At 56.3% G+C, this 24,049-nt stretch overlaps 1 protein-coding gene across 8 annotated transcripts in view; it reads right to left on the reverse strand.

The window, feature by feature from the left end:
* Positions 1–2,217: 2,217 nt before the first annotated feature.
* Positions 2,218–24,049, reverse strand: part of ANKS1A (ankyrin repeat and sterile alpha motif domain containing 1A) — a 179,760-nt gene continuing 157,928 nt past the window's right edge. For 4 of the 8 annotated variants that reach the window (XM_049653403.1, XM_049653409.1, XM_049653408.1 and 1 more), the window contains 12 exons: positions 15,437–15,535; positions 14,470–14,622; positions 14,250–14,357; positions 12,384–12,548; positions 10,548–10,673; positions 10,252–10,323; positions 9,993–10,079; positions 9,263–9,400; positions 7,604–7,774; positions 7,189–7,287; positions 6,490–6,587; positions 2,218–4,985 (listed from right to left, as the gene is read on the reverse strand). In XM_049653403.1, the coding sequence (XP_049509360.1) occupies positions 4,982–4,985; positions 6,490–6,587; positions 7,189–7,287; positions 7,604–7,774; positions 9,263–9,400; positions 9,993–10,079; positions 10,252–10,323; positions 10,548–10,673; positions 12,384–12,548; positions 14,250–14,357; positions 14,470–14,622; positions 15,437–15,535 (1,320 nt within the window). In that variant the 3' untranslated portion in view covers positions 2,218–4,981. Of the gene's footprint in view, positions 4,986–5,839; positions 6,588–7,188; positions 7,288–7,603; positions 7,775–9,262; positions 9,401–9,992; positions 10,080–10,251; positions 10,324–10,547; positions 10,674–12,383; positions 12,549–14,249; positions 14,358–14,469; positions 14,623–15,436; positions 15,536–24,049 lie in introns of those variants that run through there. The other 4 variants (XM_049653404.1, XM_049653402.1, XM_049653407.1 and 1 more) reach the window with 2 other exon arrangements.

Here is a 24,049-nt window from a genome sequence, read left to right on the forward strand (position 1 = left end):
GAAGGAAGCAGTCACAGAGTTGTAGCGGCAATGGCCACTTTAAACTCTGTACTTCATGGGTGTCGGCGGGTGACAAGCAGTGCTGTGTGAGCCACACAGTTTGAGTTGCAGGACATCCGGAAAGGTGTGCTTGTCCCTGTGTGCTGGGAGGCAGGTGAGCCCTGGTACCCTGTAGTTGTAGGAAGCCAGAGGTGGCCAGGGCGGAGAGGGCATTTTGAGCTGCTCTGGAAAGGGCTCCAGCTTGCCAAGCTCTGCCTCCCCAGGAGCCTGCCCACTGCCTAAAGGGTTAGCCACCTTGGCCACAGGAGTAACGCGCCAGCTGCCTGGGTTCCTGACCGCAGAGAATCGGGGGTGGGGGTGGGGGGGGGGGTGGGGTCGGGGGTGGCTGGTGAGGATGCCGTAAAGTGTCATGGGGGAGAAGGGAGTGCACGAAGAGGGTCTACCTCGTTCAGCAGCAGACAGTAATGCTGGACTCCTGACAGCTCCCTGCCCCCAGAGCACGTCCTAGAGGGAGTCATGGGGACGGGGACGGGGATGGCCAGGCAGGATGGGGCAGGCAGATTCACTCCTGGTGAGTGTGTTCCATCCTTCCATTTGTGAAGCTGCCCCAACCGGCTCCTCCTCCTAGTCTTTCCCTCCTCATTTGGCCAGGCCGCAGCCCTGCCTGTGGCTCAGAAGGGCAGGCTCAGGTGCCCGACAGGAATGTCTCCCCGCCCATCCGGCTACCGAGGCGTGATCAGCGCTGCAGCGCTGGGGTCATGCAGCCTAAGAGTCCCATACGTAAGGCTTCCAAGTGATGCCAAAAGGGATTATGACAGTGGCACTATGTCCCGACACCGTTCCAGAGCAACAGTGATACTAATTATGGCCTTTCTCTCCTGGCTGTAAGGTTTTTTTCTGTCTAGGAAAGAGTGCCAGAGCCACAGAGCACAGGGGTGTGAGGATGAACCTCCTAGCTGGTAAGTGAGGCTCTCCACAACTGGACCTCAGTCTGCTTCCCAAAGTCAATGTGATCTGGCCTAAAAAGCTCTAATTGGAAGAAGCTGGGATTTGGTCCCTCCTCTATTAGCTGGCTAGCTAGGAAAAGCATTTCCCTGTTCTGGGGTCTTGTTTGCTTCATAAATACAATTGGGTGTTGGATTAAATCAGCGATTGTCTATTTAATTTTTTATTTATTTCATGTTTGTTTATTCTTGAGAGAGCGTGCGCGAGTCGGGGAGGGACAGAGAGAGGGAGACACAGAATCTGAAGCAGGCTCCAGGCTCTGAGCTGTCAGTACAGAGCCCCACTCTGGGCTCAAACTCACAAAGCGTGAGTTCATGACCTGAGCCGAAGTCGGATGCTTAACCGACTGATCCACTCCGGCATCCCTGTGATCGTCTCTTTTAAAGCCTTTTGACAAATGGAGTATTTCACAGAAACTCTTTGCTAGGCGGCTTGGGTGCAAGCAGGCGTGGGACCAGGGGCTCTGAGGACGCCTAAAGCTACTGGACTAGATGGTCCTGAGGTCCTCTCCAGCTGGCCCTGGGAAGTACTGTCATCTTTCTGAGCCTCGGTTGCTTCAGAAAGGTGTGAGGGCTAACGAGATGGGTGCCTAGAAAGCTGCTAGCGGGGTCTGGAATATAGATGCTGTCAGCGAAGAGGTTATTAGTGCAGTGTGTGCCTTTCTAAACCCTCCCCTTTAAATACCAACCCAGGTGCTGGCCCCTCCTTCCCTGTCCCCATCCCCCCGCCCCCAGCTCTGAAAGCAGTCCTCCTTTCGGACGCTCAAGGGACCATCCAGTGTGGCTCGGGCTGGTAGCTAGTTTTTGTCTAAAACTAAGTTCCTTGAGGGAGACACGTCTGGTCCAGGGCTCAGGATCCTCCAACACGGTCCTGTAGAGACATTCAATAAACGCTTGTGGGTTGACAGGCCCAGACAAGGACGCCGGAGCTGTGGCGATAACCAGAATGCGGCCCCTGCTTCAGAGGAGCTGTTCTAAGGAGGGAAGGTGAGTCACTGAGGCCTGGCAGCTCAACAGGGCCAACTACAACGGGTGATCCTTGGCAGCCTCCCGCTGAGGCACGCTAGCCAGAGCGGAGTCCCCGCACCCACACGGTGGGATGCTTGACCCCCCTCCCCCCCCCGCTCCCAGAGCCGGCGGACGGCCTGTGCTGCCCTGCCAGAAAACAATCAAGAAGATTTCCAGTTCAAAAACTCCCCAAAAGTAAGGCTGGTTTCATGTTGCTTCTCCTTTATTAATTCAGTCTGTTCTAAGTTGTACAGTTATGAAAATAACAAAACCAAAGCTGGAAGCCCAGGATATTTACACTCTCTCATGTAGTGAGGTCAGTCTATGTTGTTGCACAGATCGGTTATGTTTGGTACCACAAGATGCTCGTAATTCGGACAAAATCAGATTAACAATTATATGTACAGTAAAATAAAAGGGGAATTCATTCAAGTATCAAAATACAGAGACAAAGATTAAATAACATTTTTATTACAATTCAGTCCCATTGCCACACCATTAGCAACAACACTTTTGTGAACTGCATCTGACAGTCATTCTGCAGGTCTGGGCATTTCGGAAACAGACCGAGGTCAGACTAGCTTTCTAATGTAACGACTGCAACTACGTTTGCTGCCTGCTCAGCCAGAAGCTTCTCAGGGACTCCCTCTAGAATCCGGTGCTACAGACCAGAGAGGGATGTGGGGCATTTGCAAATACAGAGCCTGTCAGGGGGTCCTACTGCTCAGAGCAGCCAGCCGGCGAGAGAGAAAGAAGCAAGCAGAGAACCTGAGGCCGGTGCCAGGTACTGACTCCGTTTCCAGTCCTGCCTGAAAGGGCTCCTGCACAGCTCAGAAAACGCAGCGAGACTCAGAGAAGTGCAGAAGCAGGGGCTTTTCCGCTTGAAGCCTGTCCTTAAAGTTACACGATCCCTTTCTAGGGAAGGAAGAGTACCTGCCCCACAGGAAAAGTAAGAAGGAAAGAAAGATCCAGTCCCTACCCTTCTTGACTATTCAGAAAGAAACCGATCTCAGAACGAAACCCAGCGCCGGAGCAGACTAGCCAAGGCTTTCCAACATGACAACACCCTGAATAAATAAGGATATAGCAGCTTCAAGGGGAGGAAACACCTACAGAGGATTTAAAAACAAAAAGCTTGAGCAGCTCATCGTAGTGTCTACACAGTTTTCTTTTGGGGCCTCCCGCACGGGAGGCGCACTGGGGGAGGCCAGGCCGTCCACGGGTGGAGGCGAGGGTGCCGGCACTAGCACGGCCCTTGGGTTTCCTCCGTCAGAGGCTCGAGGCCGGCAGGGGCGGGCGGGACATGCATGGCGGCCGCCGATGGGAAGCTCACGGGCCTCGGAAGAAGTGGGAAGTGAAGCCAAGCGTCCGGGTGTTGAGGTCCTTGTTTAGTACCGGAAAGTGGGGTGTTACCCGCCTCTGCTCCAGAGAGGAGGGGACTGGCGGGGCCTGCGGTGGCGGGCAGAGAGCAAGTCAGCAGGAGGACGGGGCCGGGCTTTCCGTTTCTGGCCAACCGCAGGGGTTGTGAGTGTGCCCAAGAGCACTCTCCCTGCACAGAACCAGCAGAGAATTTCAATTCACAACCTTCACTGGGAAAGAAGTGCCACCTAACCCGGAATGTTGGTCCCGGGAGCGGCCTGCACCGCGCCAGCAGAGCGTGAGGTCTGCTGAATCACCGGCGGGAGAAAAGGCTCCTCTCCGCTCCCTACTCTGGAAGGTACTGGGCAAGCAGCTGACCTGGCCCTGCCTCAGCCTCAGAGCAACCGCCCTGTCCCCCCCACCCCCCTCCCCCCTCCCCATTCCCTTCACCACTTGAGGAGCACAGAGCGAGATTCCAAATTAAAAAGCAAAGCAAGCCAGCAGGAGGGCTTAAGTGGCAGTGCTGCACCAGGACCCCAGCCTGCCCTGAAGGCCACGCTGGGGGAGAATCAAGTTGACTGTCACCCAAGAAGGCTAAATATAGCCTTCTCCACACTTAGAGCCAGGGATGAATCCAGCAGCTGAAATACAACAGTCGAACCAATAATTCAGAGAATCAAAGTGAGTCCTAATCACACAGACCCAATTAGATAAATCACAAATTGGCAGGCAGCAGTCTTAGCTGACCTACCCATTAATGCCCAAAACAAAGCTGCTTCTTCTCTCCAACTGAACTCAGGCAGTCTGAGGTCGCCAGAGAGCGTGTGGGCCGGCGCTCTGACCACCGCCAGGTCAGAGGCTGGGGAGCGGCCCAGAGCTCCGGGCGCTGGCTCAGACTTCGTGGCACCAGGGGCTGCTCGCTCAGCTCCGTCTGGCCCCTGGGCCTTCACATTTGGAACCCCAGAAACGGACTGGAAGTCTTTCCTTTTGCCGGGTACCCCTAAGGCTGTGTTTTCACTGCTGAGGCTGTGTCCGGCTCTAGACGGGACAAGAAGTCGTGCAGTTCATAAGGAATGGCAACTAGCTTGGCTGGGTTTGAAAAGTGGACTCTAACAGACCTACTCAGTTTTGCCCACTTGTGCCTGCTTTCAATTCACCCATGGGCCATTGCCTTCTCTTCACCCTACTGGACCACACCAAGGTCCCGTCCCGAGGACAGAAGCCTGCACAGACTGGCCTTTTAGCCAATCTCAGGTCCCCTGTCCTCTGATCTGATGGCCATTTCTCTAAAGATTGGCAGTTTAACCTAGAGGTTTGAGCCAAGTCTTAAAAATTCATTTTATAGAAAATTTTTTTCTATTAAAAAACATCTTCTGGACAAGTCACTTCTTGACTCTCTGGAGTTCCAGTCTCATCTGCTTGAGGCCTGGAGTGCAGCTCGCTCTGTGAGACCTGGTGGTGGCAGGTCCAGGCCGAGCAGCCCCGAGGAGCTGCTACAGGCAGAGGCTGGGCCTGGGTCCTCAAAGCGCAGGTGACACGGCGGTGGCGGCGGCGGGAGCCTGTGCTCCCCACGTCTGTGTTTCCGCGGCACAGTTGGCTCCTTCGGTGGCTCAGCTTGGCAGAAGCAAACACAACGGGGGGAGGAGAGGGTTAACCAAAGGGGCCTGCACAAGGTGGAGGAAACTGAAAGGAAACCTGGAAGCAGAGCAGAAGGTCCCTCACAGCCTCCCCCGGGCGCCCTCGTGGCTGTTCCGAGCGCCCGTGGCCCACGGCCGTCTCCGGCTCAGCACGTCTGCTCAGGAAGGCACAAGCACAGGCAGGCCGGCACAGGCACCCACCCCGGTTTATCGACTTGGGCTTCAGCTCTAAAATAATCGCTGTCGCCTCCTGGCTTCTCTACCGGACTACCCTACGTTCGCACTGCTTCCTCCCGGAACTGCTGCCTTCCCGTCTCCTGCCATCTGAGCTGATCTGCCCTCACCAGACAAGGCGGGGCTTCTTCAAAGCCTCGGCTCCAGGATCCCAGCCGCTGCTGCTGAACAGACCGCACAGCCTACCCCCTCGGAGGAGTCGAGAGGCTGCGGGTGGCCGAACGGGGAAGGACCAGGTGACGGCTGACTAGCTCTGACCCCCACACTGTGGAGAAGTGTCAGCCCCTGGATGACAATGGGAGCGGCTCGGTCCAGGCCCCTGTCCTTGAGCGGCTCTGTTCTGTGAGGGAAGAAGGTGCACCGTGTGTGCAGGGCACAGGCCTCCCTCTTGCCGGGTCCTACAGAAAGGCCTTCCTCCTCGGTGAGCTAGACTCCAGGGCCGGCCTTGTGACTCACTGGTGAAGACACGAAGGGCCGACCACATATATGCCATCCCGTTCCTCGGAGCGGAAGACTCATCGGGACCCAGAGACCTGCCGAGGGAAGCTGGCCCGCGGGTGTTCAGATGCTCAGAGCTCCATGCTGTGGAGTCAGGCATGTGCCCGAGGACCTTGGCCCTCACAGAACGCAGTCTGACAATAGTCAAGACACATCGCCAAGCTCAGGCTCTCGCTGGAGGGACACCAGCACCTTACGGCAGAGGAGAGAGGGACAGGGCCGCAGGCCAGCCGCGAGCAGAGTGCGAGGGGATTCTGGCACCAGGTGGTCACAGTGGTTGGTTGTGTCAGGAAAGGTGCAAAAGGACAGTTCACTCCCGGCAGCGGCTCCCGGCTGTGGTTCAGCACGGAAGACAGGAGAGGAGGGCGGATGGAGCGCCCGGCCTAGTCAGAGGGTGCTGTCTGGACTCTGCTCGAAGACCGCCCGCCCCTCACGATTCACGGTGCCTGCCCGCTGAGGCTTCCTGGGTGCCACAGGGCCCCCTGAGCCCTCCTGGTGCCCACCTCAAAGGCAACTCACCCCCTCCCCCACCGAGCTGTCCTCGCCCAAGGGGGGACTTCACAGTGTCCGGTGGTGTTGGGTACGAGCTGTGAGCGTGCAGTGTCTAGAGCTGCCGCCCGGGAGGAGAGCAGGGCCCACCGGGGGTGGGCAGCCAGAAGGAGAGCTGAGAAGAGCAGAGGTCGGATGGCAAGGCACAGTGAGACTAGTGGAGACAGGGGGTGGGCGGTTAGAAGATAGTGGTCTCATACTTGGTGCTGAGGCTCCGCTTAGAGTCTGGTTTAGGGTCCACAACCCAGGAGACGCTGGCATGGGACTGGGCATCTGGGTCCGTGTCGGGCGGTTCCAGCTGCCAAGGAAGAAAGGCGAGGGGTCAGATGGCGCGCTGTACCCGGCCGGGGGGCAACAGGGTCCAGCTGTCCTTCCTACCCGCCCGGGCCACGCTGGCGTCGTGCCAGCATGAGGGACACGAGGGGCAGCCCCTGTTCTCCTTGAAGAGCAAGCTCCCTGGGGCTAGGGTGGCAGAAGCGGCACCCTCCCTGGAGCATCATGGGAGGGCCACCTCCAGGCCTCTTCAGGGACTTCTCCCATGGCTTTCTCAGAGCTGCTCAGGTAAAGGAGCCTTGCCTGACCTGAGCGTGGTGCTCGAAGCCCCAAATCTGTTGAGGGTGACAGGAAGGGGGGCGAGGGGCTGGGAAATTCCAAGCCTCAGGCGGGACCAGAGAGCGCACCCTGGGCAAGACCACAATGGGCGCCCCATTGGAGCGCCCCTCTGGAGAGAGGACACACAGAGAAACAGAGAGCTAAAGCACAGACAGGGATGGCGGGGAGGGGGGGGGGAGCTCAGGAAAGAATGTCACGCAGGCAGAGAGGGGGAGGCCACTAGTGTCTCAGAGAGCTCACGGTCACTTCGGGGAGACTGACACACAGACAGCAGGAGCTGTAAAGACCTTGACTCCAGGACTAACAGACGGCAGCGGTAGGTAAGAAGGACGATGGGTGGTGCAGGTGTGACAGTAACAACAGCGACTATCGGGGGGCAGCGGCACCTGGGGCGCAGAGCAAAGCAGACACAGACACAGGGTGACGTTACTGGGGGCTCGCTGCGGGCCACGCTCTCTGCAGCCCCACGCCGGCCACCGGCTGGGCCCTGGTGGTGCCTGGCAAGGGAGGGGACAGAAGCCCGTGGCGGGGGGGGGGGGGGGGGGGGGGGACAGCTGTCCACCTCCCGTGAGAGGAAATAACGGTGCTTCCCCAAGGGGCCGGCCGGCCGGCCGCAGCGTGAGAAGACCCTCCTGGAGCCCCCTCCACCCAAGCCCTCAAATCCCGGGGAGGGGGAGTTCTTGGCGGCCGCGGTCCACGTACTGCTGACTTCCTCACGCCGACCCGAGGCTTAGGCACCGGTTTGGAAGACTTTGTTTCAACCGTCTCGGCAGCGGAGGCCCCCATCGGCCTGGACTTTTGGGCCTGCAGGGCCAGCTGGTAGGCCACTTCGAACGCCTGCCCCAGCGTCAGGATGATCTCGTAGGTCAGATTCTGGGAGGAGACAGAGCGTGACTTTAGCACACGAGACTGAAGAGCCACCTCATCCGTTTGCTCGAACCCCTGCCCCGGCCTCACAGCCCTGAGCATAGGTGACCCCTGAACAGGTTAGGGTTCGGCCAATTCAGAACACCGGGCTTGAAAACACAAATCTGTCCCAAAGTGACTGATAACGCTGGGGAACAATCTGAGCATCACACACGTCTTGTTTCCTCAAGCAGGACTTTGTAAACACTAGGGGACCAAGCCCGCACCCAGCTGGCCTGCCAGTCAGGCCCAGCCGCGCCGTCTCCACCCGGCGTCTCAGCTTTCCCCGGAGACCCCGGGGCCTGCCACCTCACCACCTGTCTGTGCCGCTCCGCACCCTCCTTGCACCCTGTCCCTCCATCCGGGTGTCTCTCTTTTCATCTCTCTGCCTTCTTTTCCCCTGGCAAATGGGCCGCCGGGGGCGGCCAACTTTAGGTCCTTCTCAAGGTAGGGTCCTGCTGTGACACCTATGTATGCCTTAACCACTTAATATGAACAAAGCGGTGCCGGTGTTTTTATTAGGTTCCTATCTTTTCTAGTGTGTCACTGATAAAGTTTCTGAGTGTTGTGTCCCCAGTTCGATCCTCCCCAAACCCTGGTGTTTACTGTGTGACTTTATGTAGCATGTTGATTGTTAGAAGCACGTATGTTGTGTTACGGCAGAAATGACTGGATGTGGAAAATGTGAGCTACAGGGGAAGTGCCAGGAACTACGAGTATGGGGTAGATGAGCTCGCTTAACCTTCAAGACAACCCCACGAAGCCGGTCACATTATAGCCCCTTTTGGGATGAGGAGCCGGGGAGAGGGAACTTCTAAGACTGCACAGCCAGCAAGCGGCAGAGCCCCGAGTCTCATGCCAGGCCGGGAGCAAGCACTGAGGTCCCGGGGCTGAGGACGCCTAGCCGTCTGTGTTCCAGAAGCCACAGAGACTTGCGAACCAGCTGCTCTCCCCAAGGACGGCAGGGATCTGGACAGAAGACGGGGGATGAGGAGAGGGCCGGGGGCCTTGTCTCCGGGCAGAGGGAGTCCCTGCTGCATCGCTGTCCCTGGGCACAAGAGCCCAGCCTGGGCATGAATCTGGGAGAAGGAAGCCTACGGCCATGTCAGGAGGGCACTGCTGCCCCCAAGAGGGAGACAGAGGACGTTTCAGGGAGACTGCTGATAGAGGATAGGGTGGTGGGTTGACAAAGAGCCTGGGGGAGACTTTGGCTGACCTAAGAAACACCTGGGGAGAAGTGGGAAAAGCCTGGTCACTGGAACCCTGGATGCGCCTCTCATTCTGTGTGCTTCAGTCTCCTCACTGTATAAAAGGGACTGGACTGGATGGCTCCCGGGGCCTCATTCGGAACCAAAACATTTCCTAAGTGTCACCCATGCACCAGGACAGCACTGCACTGAGGCCATCTGGATGCAGGCCCCCTCCGGCCGTGCCCAGGGGTGGGACTCCACCCACCACATCCACCGTGCTGAAAACATGGCAATAGTGGTGGCTGGTCTGCAGGTCCTTGGTGATGTAGGCAAAGGTACAGAGGTCCTCTGGGTCCTGGGCCGCACAGGAAATGTTCCGGATCTCATGCTCCGCGATGACGTTCTGCCGGGGGAAAGCAGGGTCTGGAATTCTCCCGCCCCCTGAGGCACACCTCAGCCCCTTTATGTCACCCACCTTTCTCTGTCCCTGCCCGGGGTGTAGCCGAATATGCCACTACTTCTCTCTCCGATTTGTTTGGTGGGGGTGGGGACAGTGTCTAACCTCACCTGACTTAGGTTTAGAGGTTTCCACCTGTGATCACAGTAACCGAGGGAGTAAAATGTTCACATCTGACCACCAGCTCTCCAGCCCAGGGCGGGGGCAAGGCGGGGAGGGTTTCAGGAGGGTGGGGTTCCAAGTGCGGGGTGTCGGGGGAGCCCTTTGCTCATGAAGAGAATCACACCGTGAAGGGCCCGTGAACAGGTAAGAGGCCCACAGGACCCATGTTGAGGAAGACAATAGTCGCCTGTCACGAGGGCAGGGTCCTGGGATCAGGATGTGTGGCAGCCGAGTGGCAAGCATCTGGGCGAGGTGGTAGCAATGAAGAGAAATAAACAGGGCTGGGGACACCCTAGGTATGACGCCCAGCTTGTGGGGGGGTGAGGCATGGGGGGGAGGGGTCCCCTCCCGCCAATAGTGTTTGTGAGAAGCACACCTTGTTGGAGGCATCGATGAACTTGACACCTTTGTACGTGATGGACAAAATGATGGTGGGGATCTTCTTCATGTGTTCGGTGGATTTCTATGCAAAACAAGGAGTTGTCCTGTGAATGTCCCTTCTCAAGGCCAAGCCCCTTGGATCCCGCAGGCCCCGGCCTCCCCCTGTACACAGCGTGGGAGGGCCCAGGTGGCTGCAAATTGATGCCTCCTATCCCAGCCGGCCCCCTCCCACCCCCCCGCCCCGGACAACCTACCCGCATCTTGGCACAGGCGTCTTGGGTGGATTCTGTCCCTCGAAGATCTTTGATCAACATGGAGCCCAGATACTGAAGGAGCAGGCAGTAACTGGGCTTAGGAAGTCCTGTGTTATCATGCAGGGCGACCCAACCAATTTGGGACCAGAGCCAAAGGGTTTCCTCTCCCAACTCCCTTCCCCCATCCTAGCTGGGAGGCCCCCCTTCTCCCTAGGTGCTGGGGGCGTCTGAGATGTACAGAACAGCACTGGAGCCCTGGTCCCGGCCAGGAGAGATGGGCAGCAGGGGCAACTCACATTAGCTTCATAACCGCAGGACTCGAAGATGAGTTTCTCCGGCTGGTGCTGCCAACTCTGCACAGGGGCATAGGGGGCAGCCAGGCTGGGGGGTCGAAGGGTCAGCTTGGCCTCGCGGTGCTCTTCCTGTAGAACACGCAGGGTCACAGGTCTGCCTGCCCACTCCAGAGGAACTCATGGGCTCTCTGCGAGCTCCAGCCCACCCAAGGGCAAAGAAGCCAGCCACAAGGGGTTCAAGAGCAGGTGGGGAGGGCAGGGGACAGACAAGCCATGCAGAGGCACTGTGGCGAAGGTGAGGCCCATCCCCACCAGAGATGCAGGACCTAAGCCACCTGAGAGCAGGCTCAGTCAGGAAGGCTCTGAGGTGGAGACGGGAAATGACTAAAACCAGAGAGGAGAAAACAAGCACAAAGCATGAAGGATGGGGAGCAGGAGCCAGGTCGCTGGGAGCCTCACATCCAAGTCAGGGATCACCCCACGTGATTCTGGGGTGGGCAAGTATCCAGTGCTAGGGAGACCTTCTGTAGTGTTCCCTGAGGTGGAAGCTGGGGTGGGGGAGAGGGTAGGAGGCCACTGAAATCCAGGTGCTAGGTGACGGGGTCCTTCTACCAGGGCACTGGTAGAAGCGGGGAGGCGGGAAGAAATTTAGGAAACATTTACGACCTCCATTCCCAGCACTGTGCAGAAGTCTCCTCATATGGAGTAACTAAAACTTTTGGACAACATGCTTTTCCAATCTCGTCAAAGTCATGGCTGTGCTGGTGAAAGCTGAAGGAAATCCGCAGGTGCTGGAGAGGAGAAGTATGAGCAAGAGAAAAAAAGCAGGGACGCCCGGGTGGCTCAGGCAATTAAGTATCCGACTCTGGATTTCGGCTCAGGTCATGATCTCACTGTTCATGAGATCGAGCCCAATGTTGGGCTCTGTGTGACAGCACGGAGCCTGCTTGGGATTCTCCCTCTCTCCCTCTCTCTCTGCCCCTCCCTGCTGTGTTCTCTCTCTCTCTCTCTCTCCCTCCCTCCCTCCCTCCCTCCCTCCATAAAACCTTAAAAAAAAAGGGAGAGAGGAAAAAGCAGTGAATTTCAAGTTCACCTTAGCGGTGGGGGGTGGCGGGTGAGAGGGGATGAGGGACACCTGTCAATCTTGTGACCAGCAGGCCAAGGTGGGGGATAAGAGACAAAGCCTGGAATCTCTGTAAGGCAGGAAGCCGGACAGGTGGGGCCTGAATACATCTGGGAGCCCTGAACGCAATGCCCTGTCAGACGCGAGCGAGGAGTGCAGGATGGGGCCAACCTAGGGCAAGGGCTTCAGGGCGGCCTAGGGCCCAGCAGCGGCTGGTGGGTCTGTGAGAGTAGATGGCACAGCCACATGTGTCTCCCAGCTGCGCCCGACACTGGGCTGCAGAAATGTAGCAGGAAGAACAGGGTCTGACCCAGGCTGCAGTTCTGCTGGGCAGGCAGGGTGCAGGGTGTGGAGATGAGGAGGGGAGAAAGCAGTTCTGGGGTACAGGCAGGACAAGCAAGAGGGGGCCAAGAAGTGGCCAAGAGGCGGAGAAACAGGGCCGGTAGCCTGAGGGGCTGGAAGGGAGAGGCTGTAGTCAAAGAGGAGACAGTGGATCTGAACTTCTGAGGCCACATTAGATACAGGAAAGGCCCTCGCAGTGACAGCTGACCACAGCCAGGTGGTCACAGCCGAGGAGTCTCGGGGCTGGACGTCAGACACAGGCTGGGTGGGGCTGAGGGGGAGGAGGCGGGGTCCTCCTCCTGCTGCTGACGCGGGGACACAGGGGCAGTGGAGGGGTCTGGGGACCCCCGTTCACAGCTCCCCTCCTGCCCCACCTGGATTCTGAAGCGCTCCGCTCGAGAAGGTGCCGCAGGGTCATGAAGACTGTCATGCCGCCTCCTGCCCGTGTCCCCAGGAGGCAGCAGCAGGTCAGCGGAGCGGCCAGTGCAGGAGTCATTCTGGCTCAGCGGGGATGATGTCTGGGAGAGCAAGTCCTGGCACTGCAGCGGAGAGAAACCCAGGTAAACCTTGGAACCTATCAGATCAGTCCCTAGACTGGAGGTGTCAGCCAGTCCTGGGGCTGGTTAGGGCCCCGCATGGGCAGGTGTACCCGTCAGAACGGGCATTAAGCTAAGGACCAACACCAAGCAGGCACCAAACAGATGGCACGCCGGGCCAGGAGCCGGTGGGGAACCTCGCCTCTGGGCCCAGCCCAGGTACAGTCAAACCAACCAAATTCTTCCCGGAGTCAAGAAGCCCTGGCGACAAGCAGGGCGGGCAAGCAGCCACCGGGGGCACCCCCAGTTCACTTGCACCCTCCTTGGCCTGAAGCCACACGGGGAAAGGGATGGTTACAGGGCTGGGAAGCCACTTTGATATTCAGCAAAGATGGAATCATCGGTCACAATTCACTGAAGATCTCTGGGGCCCGTGGCCAAATCCAAAGCTCTTTTTGAGAAAATACACAGCGCTGCCAGTCAGCACCCTGAGCCCCTGTCTCCTCAGGTCTTCACGACTGAATGTCAGCTGTGCATTGCTCCTCAGGCCGGTCTCCTGTGTAACGCCCACGCCATGAGGCTGCCGTCCATGGGCTGAGGCTCGGAGGGCCCTGCTCGGGGCCCAGTGCTCGTCAGGGGCTCAGTCTCACAGGTCTGGGAACAGAGCCTGTCCCAGACCTCAGCGTGGGCCCTCAGAGTCTAACCTGCAGTCAGGGATTATCTGGCTTCAGCACAAAGCATCCATGAGGATTTTAAAACCACAAGTTCTCAGGACACCTGGGTGGCTCTTGGTTTTGGCTCAGGTCATGATCCTAGGGACATGGGATCGAGCTCTTTGTCAGGCACTGCTCTGAGTGTGGAGCCTGCTTGAGATTCTCTCTCTCGGCCCCTCTCCTGCTTGTGCTCACGTGGGCGTGCCCGCGAGCTTTTTCTTTCAGAATAAACAAACATTTAAAAATAAATAAAATCAGGGGCGCCTGGGTGGCGCAGTCGGTTAAGTATCTGACTTCAGCTCAGGTCATGATCTCACTGTTTGTGAGTTCAAGCCGTTCATCGGGCTCTGTGCTGACAGCTCAGAGCCCGGAGCCTGCTTCAGATTCTGTGTCTCCCTCTCTCTCTGTCCTCCTGCTTGTGCGCACGCTCTCTCTCTCTCTCTCTCTCTCTCTCAAAATAAGTAAACATTAAAAACAATTTATTAAAAAAATAAATAAAACCACAGGTTCTCTAGCCCACCCCAAGTGCAGGGATTTTCCTTCCAAAGACTTGGGGAGGGCACAGGTCCCGCTGTGGATTTCAAGTCTTGTTTCAGGTTCACGTCAGACTGCTGGAAAGGGGGCTCCTCCTGCCCCCTGCCTGCCCCACTGGCTCTGTCACCAGCAGCTGCTGGGATTTCGATATTTGCTTTGCTACTTTTTCTAACATTTTACTTTCTACATATATTTAAACAGAATCCTTTATTATAAGCCCTGTCAAGCTTCTGATGTAGATGGGAGGCATGTAATTGATAAATGACCAGCCCAACAACTCCTGCTCTGTGCTCCTTGGGCCCAGGGGCAGAACTGGTCCAACAACAAGAGGGGAAGGATCGTTCACTCCCCTACTATAGAGATCAGAGTGTCTCTAAAGAATCTCTCAAGAATTCTCTTTAATTCCTAGCAATATGAAGAACACCCACCGATCCCTTTCCACCCCTCCCCAACTCACTCTCAGCTGGGAAAACCGCGGGGGCTTCTGGGGTGGCTCCTCATAGGGCCTGTCTGCGAGGGAGGCGATGATGCGCTTGCGATGGCCGAGCAGGTGGACTTTCAGGACCTGGGCAGGGGTGAGAGGAGGGGTCAGGCCACACCTACGCCTGTAGCTCTCCTCCCAGCCCCAGGCCGCACCCTCGTGGGTCAGGTCTGGCCTGAGCAGAGGCTACACTCACGTTGACAAGCTCCAGTTCCCAGAGGTTTTTCACAGTGTCAATGGAACTGTAGCCACTCGACAGGAAGGAATGGACGTAGTCCTGCAGACCGAGGGAGTCCAGCCAGGAGGGTACTGATGGGGGGCTGTTGCCGTCATAGCCCAGAGCTTTCACCTGTGGGGCAAGAAGGGGCAGTAGGACTGACATCTCAGCACTCATGGGACAAAAGTCCAGAGGACCAGAGTCTCCTCCCTTCACACAGCCCTTTGTACCACTGCTCTGGTCCCGGCTCCCCCATCTGGGGTCACCGGAGCATTCCAGGGTTGGGGAAGACGGCCCTAGTGGATACAGCTCGATGGGAGAAAGGTTTGCAGAGGGGTTCCCACTGAGCTATGACAAGGTCACAGACTTGGTGGGACAACATGGTATGTTCCTGTGAAGTAGGCACTGGCCCCACTGCTGGGACTTGTTCATGCTTCCCCAGCTCTGGGTACCCTGGACTTAGCACCACCATAGTCGAGGGGGAGAGGCTTGGGCCTACCAGCCCCTGGCTCCCCCAGGGAAAAACTGCCTCCCCTGCTGCCCTGAGCACCCCTCTGCCTTTCCTGGGGAGGGGCTGACGTCAGGGGTCGGTGCAGGCTGGCCTGGTCTCCGGTGAGTCAGGAAAGACCCCACGAGGCTCCAGGTGACAGGCCAAACCTGTGGGTACCAGCTCCTGTGCTGGGCAGGGGTCTGGAGCCTCCCCCCAGAGCCTGTACCGGGTCCCCAACTGTCCTTAGTCTCTGCTGAGTCTCCGGGCCCCGGGACTTGGCAAGAAAGTAAACAGGCCTCTGTGCTGCCCGCTGTGTCCCTCGAGATGAGAGACAGACAGCCTGTGGCGATCTGCGTGCCCTGGAGCCAAGCTCCTTCCCTATTCTGGGTCCAGGTGGCGTCGGGGACAGGGCCCTGTCTCGGCACAGGCCGAGGCCACTGAGCTGTCAGCGGTCACCTTGGGCAGGGACCGTGCCGCCTGGAGCAGCTTCCGCCGGTGCTGTGGGTCACTGATGCCAATCTCCCGCAGGTCTTGCTCTTCCATCACATTAGGCCCCTGGAAGCAGAAGAGGTTCACGTGAGCGTCCTCGTGAACGGGTGGCTGTCGGCAGCCTTGCGCGGCCCCTCCTCTAGCACGAGCGCTGAGAGGGACGGAGACCCCGAGCTCCCCAGGGAGGCCGGGCCAGGTAGCAAGAGTCTTGTGTAGGCAGGAGTCCGAGGTGCACAGCACACAAGTCTGCCCAGACGGCCCACTCCCGCCTGAGCGGCCCCCCGGCGGGCTGGGCAGCGCCGGGGCTCCGAATGTGCACAGGGCAGTGACGCGGGCCACAGCCGAACCCGGGGCGGGGTCCGGCATGTCCAGGCCCAGGCACAGCTCTGGCCCCACTCTGTGTCCACGCGCTTCTCGGGGGGCGGGTTCCACAACCATCCGAGGTGAAGGGCGGGTGGACCAGCCCAAGCTTCCTCACAGACGTGCTTTCCTAACTCGAAGGCTGCGACAGCCACGTCAGGTGGTCAGCCAAGGAACCAGCCTCAACCCAGGGAGGAGAGGAGTCTCAAAGTGGAGAGATGTCAGAGAAAGTCTTCTGGCCCCGGGAGCTGGGGGGGGGGTGCCAGAGTTGGGCCATGAACCTGACCCCTGACGGGGAGGAGAGGGAGGTCTGGCGCTCACTGTGCACTTGCCTGCTAGATGACAGGCCCCAGAGCTTGTAACCCGGACACACCAGTTCACACTCACGCCCCTGTGCGGTGGATCCTTTTCATCCTCGTGTTAAGGATGCAGAAAAGGAGGCAGGGAGGTCAGGAACTTGCCGAGGCCACACATCTGGCGGTGGGGCTAAGACCTGGCTGCTCCCTGTCCCCAACCTCTATGATGAGGCTTTATGCCTCACAGTAGCGTCATCAGGTAAGTCTTTTCAGATTATGATCCACGAAAACTCGCGCATTCTGCCCCACCTTCAGCCACAGCACCCCGCAACCCCCCCCCAACACAGAGGCAACTGGTACCACTTTTCTGGATGTCCCTCTGAGGCTAGTTTCCTTCTCTCACAAACGGAATTCTTGTACATCTTGTTCAACACCTTACTCTTACTACTTAATATACAGGCATACCTCAGAGATCTCATGTGTTTGGTTGCAGACCACAGCAATAAAGTGAGTAAAGTGAATGTTTTGGTTTCTCAGGGCATACCAAAGTTATGTTTACTATGCTATATTGCCTATTAAGTATACAATAGCATTATGTCTAAAAAATGTACATACCTTAATTACAAAGAACTGCTAAAAAAAAAAATGTTAACCATCATCTGAGCTTTCAGTGAGTTACAATCACTGATCACAGATCACCGTAAAATAATAAAGAAAATATTTGAAATATTGCAAGAATTGCCAAAATATGACACAGACACACCAAGTGAGCAAATGCTGTTGGAAACATGGCACTGACAGACTTGATCGATGCAGGGTTACCACAAACCTTCTTCCGTTTGTAAAAAATGCAGGATCTTCTAAGTGCAATAAAGCGGAGCACAATAAAACGAGGTACGTTTTACAGGTATACAGGAGATTGCTTCACATCAGGATATTTAGACCTGCCTCTTTTTTTAAAAGCCGCATGATCATCCAGGTTAGGGACATATTATAAATTATTTTAACTAGGTCCCTGCTGCACGATGACTATTTCCAATTCCAGCTTTTACAAATAGTACTGCATGAATACCCCCATATGTGCATCATTTCTGGGACCGTTATCAAGAAAGACTGCTTGGTCAAAGGATATGTGTGTTTGGAAGTCTAACACACATTTATATTCCCATCAATGACACGAGTGCTAGATTTGTCACACTGTCGGCAACAATTGCAGAGAAATGGCTTATCACTGCACACTTCCTATTGTAAAAGCATCCCACTCACAGGGGAAGCTTCAGCACCTTTTCAGGTTTTGTCAAGTATTTATTTATTTTTATTTTTTACTTGAGTGAGAGAGAGCACGTGTGCGTGTGTGAGCGGGAGAGAGAGAAAGAGAATCTTAAGCAGGTTCTCTGCTCAGCGCGGAGCCCGAGGTAGGGCTTGATTCCACGACGCTGGGATCATGACCTGAGCTGAAACCAATGGCTGGATGCTCAGCCAGCCGAGCCTCCCTAGGCGCTCCTTATCTATCAGGTATTTACATTGTGATTCCTGCCCCACTCCATGTTCTACAGGCTTTAGACTTGGTGACCCATTTAATAAAAGGGACTATCGTTACCCCCACTTTATAGCTCAGGAGACTGAGCCTAGAGAGCATGAACAACTTGCAGGGTCACACATATGTAAGCATGGAGCCAGGATTCAGCCCAGCTGTCTTGTCTTGTCCATACGCTCTGGGGCCACATGTGTGGGGGACATCCATACCTCCTTTTCCAGCAATTATCCCTTTATATCTTTATATATGTATATATATCTGGAGGTACTGATCTTTTCTGTACTTGACTTGTAGAAATACATTAAAAACTAAGGAAATCAGGGCATCTGAATGGCTCAGTCGGTTAAGCATCCTACCTGGGCTCAGGTCATAATCTCACGGTTCGTGGGTTCAAGCCCTACGTTGGGCTCTGTGCTGACAGTGTGGAGCCTGCTTGGGATTCTCTCTCCCCTCTCTCTCTGCCCCTCCCTGATAAGCGCTTTTTCTCTCTCAAAAATAAATAAAAGTAAGGAAATTAACCTATTATCTGGAAATAGTTAGACATTCGTTTTTTCCAGTTTGTCACTTCTCTTTTGACTTTCATGTTGGCTTTGTTCGTGCAGAAATCTATTGGTCTGTACCTATATCCCGTAGAGCTTCTCTTAGTTCTGTCAGGCTGAGAAAGACCTCCCCTCTTCAAGATTTTTAAAAACAATTCTTGCATATTTTCTTCCTGTAATTTTAGTTTCATTTTTACCATTAAATCTTTAATCTACAATTTTTTTTAAGTGAAGTTCAAGAGTCAGGATTCAGTTATTTTTTTTCCTAGGCAGCAAGCTGTCCATTTCGTTAATGAACTGTCTTTTCTCTACCAATCTGAAGTGACCTCTGCTGTGTCCTAAATTTGTGTGTTTCTGGGACTCTTTCTGGACTTTCTATTTCTATTTAAGCAACTCAGGCCAGCGCATGCAGACCCTCACCTGGCGGTCTCGCCTTTGTGCCTGAGCCACGGTGCATGTTGGCACAGTAGCCCCCCCGGAGCCCGTGCATGGTGACAAAAACCTTTGCCCCGCAGAGGACCCCTTCCAAGGCTCAAGAGAGCCCAGGGAGAGAGCTCTGAAGCCAGACCGGAAGCTCTCCTGCTCAGGCTGCAGACAGAACACACCCCTTCGCAGGGGCACCAGGGAGGCCTGGGCCTGTAGAAGGCTCTGTGCGACAAGGGTACCACCCTCTCCAGGTCTGAGGCCAGTTCCTGAGTCACCCCAAAGTCAGGAGTCACCACCCTGAGTTCCTGCAGTCCCTCTGGGCCCACATCTACGGTGTGCTGACGGGAAAGGCAGAGAGAGGTGGCCTCTTGCCCAGACTCTGCCTGACGATGAGTCCTCACCTGGTGAGGACACGCACTGGACTGACCGGGGCACCTCGGAGATGACAGCACTGCAGGGAGTTTCTGAAATCCTACCGTATCCCCAGCATTTACTCATAACCCTTCACACACTTTTAGGGCAACATTAAAGCTGAACTGAAGGCTGACAACAGGGAAAACCGGATCCAGCTGGAGACAGGGCCTTCATTAACCCGTCAAGAGGACTAGGGGGCTGTATGCGGCAGTGAGAAGAAAGAGGCAGAGGTAAACCAAACCAAAGTAAAGGATGTGATGGAAAATCAAAGCAGGTAGTTGCCAGAGCATGTCCAGGGTGCAGGCAGGGTCTCCTCATTTCCTGCACGTGCCACACCTACATCCTCTCGGATTAGTCTGCGTGGTGACTACGAGGTGTTACAAATCCTCAAAGGCAAGAAACATTCTGGAAGTTTCCACACCCTCTTTACTAAAGGGAGGAAGGGACCACTGCCTTTTGGAACCATCTTCACAAGAAAGGCTGTGGGGGAAAAGAGACTTTTTACTTTACCTTCTATCACGTTAATGTTTATACCGAGGGCTGCTATCTTCCAGGCCCTGTTGCGAGCCAGCAATTAGGGAGCTAAGAAAGCAGAACAGCTCATTAGCCTAAGCATTTCTGTTAATAGAGATTTCTTAGATTTTATTTTTTATATGTTTGTTTATTTTCGAGAGAGGGAGAGAGAGAGCGTGCGTGTGAGCAGGGGAGGGGCAGAGAGAGGGAGACAGAGAATTCCAGGCAGACGCCGCACTATCAACACAGAGCCCGATATGGGACTTGAACTCACAAACCAGACCTGAGCCGAAATCAAGAGTTGGATGCTTAACTGACTGAGCCACCCAAGTGCCCCGGTTTTCTTAGGTTTGAAAAAAGTTTCTAATTCTAGGAGAAATCTGAAACATGTAACTAGTCGACACTCAGCCTGACTGGGTTCAGTCCCTGAGGAAGGCAGGACAGGAGGACAGAGGAGGGACAGAGTACCAGTGCCTCCCCGTCCAGGGCTCTGCTTCAGCCATTCCCTGTCCTGTTCCTCTCTCCTTGCAACCAGCTGGCAGGCGTTGACTACGGCTCCTCACTTTACAGGCCAGGAACCAGGTTTCACGGCCAGTGGCGGTGCCAGGATCCCACCTTCTTGGCCACATCCTGCTCTCTACACATCCAGGGAAGAGGGCAGCAAGAAGCGGTCGTCAGGGTCATTATGCACAGTAAGTGCACGTTCTGCTGGTCTTTGTGGGGGAGGTGACATGAAGAGATGCCAGTGAACCCGAGTCCTGACCACGTCCTGGCACTGTGCGGGGACTTTGCCTTCATCGCTTGAAAAAAACCGCCCAAAAACCTTTGAGATAGGAACTGCCCACATTGCACAAAGAAACTGAGGCTCAGAGAGCAGGAGTGACATATGCGAGGTCACAGAGCTTGTGAGCTGCAGAAGGACAGTTAAACGTCCCTCTGACAAACTCCAAAGTCACGCTCCAGGCTCCTTCTACTTGTTTAGGGAGGTGGGCTCTGTTGAAGACAAAGCAAAGCGTGGAAGGTACCTACCAGCAGCAGCAGGGAAGCCGTCCCAGGGCTGGGGACGCTCGGGCTCTGGAACTAGGGTCCCTGCATAGAACTTCCCTCCCGCCTCCCTGCCCTCCACCTCCGGGGCCGGGGCAGTGCTTCCACCTGTATAGAATCCCAACTCTTAGCGCTGCGTGGGCCCCTAGAAGTGGGTGAGGGGAAGGGGAAGGCCTGCCGAGGCCTCACAGTGAAGGAGAAGCAGGGTCAGGATGTGGCCCAGGCCTCTGCGTACACAGCCCAAGCCCTGGGCCCAGGAACAGGCTGACTCAGGGAGAGGCCGGCCCATCAGAGCTCAGCTGGGGCAAGCGTGCCCCTGGACTGACTTGCACAATCATACACCATCATTCCTGGGTGTCCTTCCCTGAGAAGGCACAAACGAGAAGTGGCGGTACTTTCACTCTCCTTCAGCTCAATCTATTTGAAAGGCCTCTCCTTCCTACCAGTATCTGTCACTGGGCTCACCAATGGGCGCAGAAGATGGCGCTTTCAACAGGGGCGCGTCGGTGCTAAGCGGGGTCTCCAAGACCCAGATCCTGCGCGTAGCTCAGTGGATGTGTGGACAGAGGGGAAGACAGGGGCCATGGGAAGGGAAGGAGCACGGACAGCAGGAACTGCCTCTGGGAGTCGTGGGGAGAGTCCTGGCGGAGGTGGAGGAAAGGGCTGTTGCAGGGCCCCAGTCCTTTCTCTCTAGCTTTCTCTGGCCCTCCAGGGGTCTCTGAATATCTTCAGAGTCTTCCTGACCATATGACTTCAGGAGAAGGAAAGATCCTGTTGCATCCTGAGAGGTATCACACTTGTCAATATTTTGCTGGAATTTTCTTTAACTGCCGGGCATGTCTTCATTCAACAAATAGTGGAAAAGACCTAAGAAGGGAACATTTGGAGTGTGGCACATTGGAGTGGATGCTTCTCAGCCAAAGGGAAAAACACTGAGCTGCTGGCTGAGGGTCCTGAGGCTGTTACGGGCCAGAGGTGCCTGTCTCACTCACGGCTTTGCCACCACCTGCATCTAGGGCAATGCCTGGCATGTTGTCCGTGCATAATAAAAATCTGTTGAATGACTAAGGATACTTTGGAGGCAACAACACGGATATAAAAAGAAGAGGCTGAACAGCCAAAACCAGTGCTGCTGACTCCGTGATTGTGGTCTTTTGGAGTCCTCTGCGAGGGAAGAGGATGAGGTCTGGGGAGAGGTGGGGACGTGCTGGGGTGGGGAAGGGGAGCCCCAGGGACGTATGAGCTGGGGGGGAGCAATGGCGGGGTCCAGAGGGAGTTTCACAGGGAGGTGGGAAGAGGGCAGAGAAGTGGGTCAAGAGCTCCCCAACTGAGGGAACAGCACAGGTACAGGCAGCTGTGACAAAAGCCACCCTGCCTGGGAGCAGAGAGAAGTTCCAGGAGATGGAAGTGGGAAGGTGGGCCTGGGCTGGAGGGCTGTGCCAGGGAGTTAGCTGGTCCTGCTCAGGGCAGAGGGAAGCTATCCTTTTCGTCACAAGGAAGCTGAGGTTCAGCAAAGGACTGACTTGCCTGAGGTCACATAGCCCTGTCCCTGCCATATTCAGGTTACAGAGCTGCCTCTTTCCCAGCTCAGAGAAGAACCAAAGCGGAGAGAGGGCAGTCATTTGAACTTCACCCTATTTGAACACCCTTCCTGACTTGTTTCCAGGCATACAGGGCTCAGCATGCCCCTGGCAAAGGGTCTGAGGATGCAGAGGTGCGAGCCCGGCTTACTGGAGGGGGGCCTGGGAAGCTGATGCCAGACCTGAGGATCAACGATTTATAGAAGCCCCAGCCCACGCCTGTCATGAAGGCATGGCATGGTGCTCTGCCCCCCTCCTGAGGCACAGGGTAGCACTCAGGGCAAGAAAGGGGGTCTGCCACCAGCAAGCCCCGACAGGTGGGAGGTGAGGCTCTAGCCTAGGCCCATCGCTGAGATGCAAGGCCAAGGGATGTTTCAGTCCCTCCTCAAGGCAGACAAGCCCTCAGCACGGAGGCGCTGGGCGGACCCCTGGCACCCGTTCTGGTCACTGTTTTGCTGGGGCCCTGATTCCGTGGCAGACCGTGAGGTCAGCCGGGCTCTCCGGGGGCTGCCATACCCGCTCCCCCTCCTGTCAGCTAGGGATCCAGGACCCAGCAGTTCGAGCAGTTTAAGTCCCTGAAGCGCGAACACTGCAAATTCTCCACCACGCTCAAACTCAGCCCTTGCCCTCTCAGGAGGGCAGGGCCCACAGGCAGCCTGGGGGGGAAGCCCAGACTGGTGTAGCCGCGGCGAGCAACAAAGCCCTGCGCCTCCTACTCACTTTCAGCCCCCCTCCCAAAGATCCTTCCCGCTCTCCCCTGCCAGGCCCCTCGGGCCTCAGACTGCTTGGGTCTGCTCGCCCCCTCTCGCTCCTGGTCCACCTGTGCAGGTACCCGTGTGCTTACTTAGTACAACCCCAGCCTCAGAAGGCAGGCCTGGCTCAGACCAGGGCCCTGTGTTCAGCAACCTGCACCCCAGGTGACCGTGCCCGGAACGGCTCCATCGCTGTGGCCGGTACGTGTCCTGGGAACCGCCAAAGCCTGCCGGCGGCAGAGAAGCCAAAGTGCCCAGTGGCGGGTTAAATCACGGGGCGCCCATGTACTGGAGCGTGTGCAGTCACTGCAGCTGGTCACGAGAGTCCGTTAAATGTCACAGGGAAAGGTGTGCGTGCGACACAGGAGTATGTGAGAAAGCAGGCTTGATGACAGTGCACCTGGGCATCCACCTCTGGGCCCAGTGATGGCCAAACGTCCGCCCCTCTGGGATCCGGCCCCCACTCAAACAAAGGCGGGTACGGTCTGGTGGAAGAGGGTCTCCTGCGCAGAGCGGTGCTGGACTGGCCTCCCAAGAAGGTTTATCATTGCCCCGAAGTGATTTCCAGACTTTCTGCCTGGCCCGCCCCTCAGGCCTCATTTCTGTATTCAGCGTGGCCGCTTTCATCTCAGACATTCACCGTTTCTGGGGCTGAGGGCTTTCCGTGTGCCAGCTACCACATGCAAGGCAGCTGTGGCATAAAGAACCCGTTGGAGTAAGAACTGAGTTCAAATCCCGACTGCGCCGCTCCAGGTTCTTAGAAAGTTAGAACCTTGTAAATAGGATCAAGCCCTCCTGCTTCGCAGGTTAAATAACAAATCCCATGGTGCTGAGCGCTCAGGGACCAGGTGCTCAATGAGTCTCGTGTTTCTCTGTTCGCCTCTGTCTGGCCTGGCCCCGCTGCCTCCCGACTGGGGCTGTGTCGCATCACTTCCCAAACGGGCACCTTCCCCCAGCTCCACACCCTCAGCAACAAGAGCGGCCCAGCCCTGACCCACAACCGCTACTCTCCTGGTCACCCCCTGCCCCCTGCAGCACAGACCTGCCCTCACCTGGAGAGACAGAACTTGAAGGTGACAAATGCAACCAGTTCTACAGAAGATGAGGAAGAAGCACAAA

Source organism: Panthera uncia (assembly GCF_023721935.1).
Source record: "Panthera uncia isolate 11264 chromosome B2 unlocalized genomic scaffold, Puncia_PCG_1.0 HiC_scaffold_24, whole genome shotgun sequence".
Lineage (NCBI taxonomy): Eukaryota > Metazoa > Chordata > Mammalia > Carnivora > Felidae > Panthera > Panthera uncia.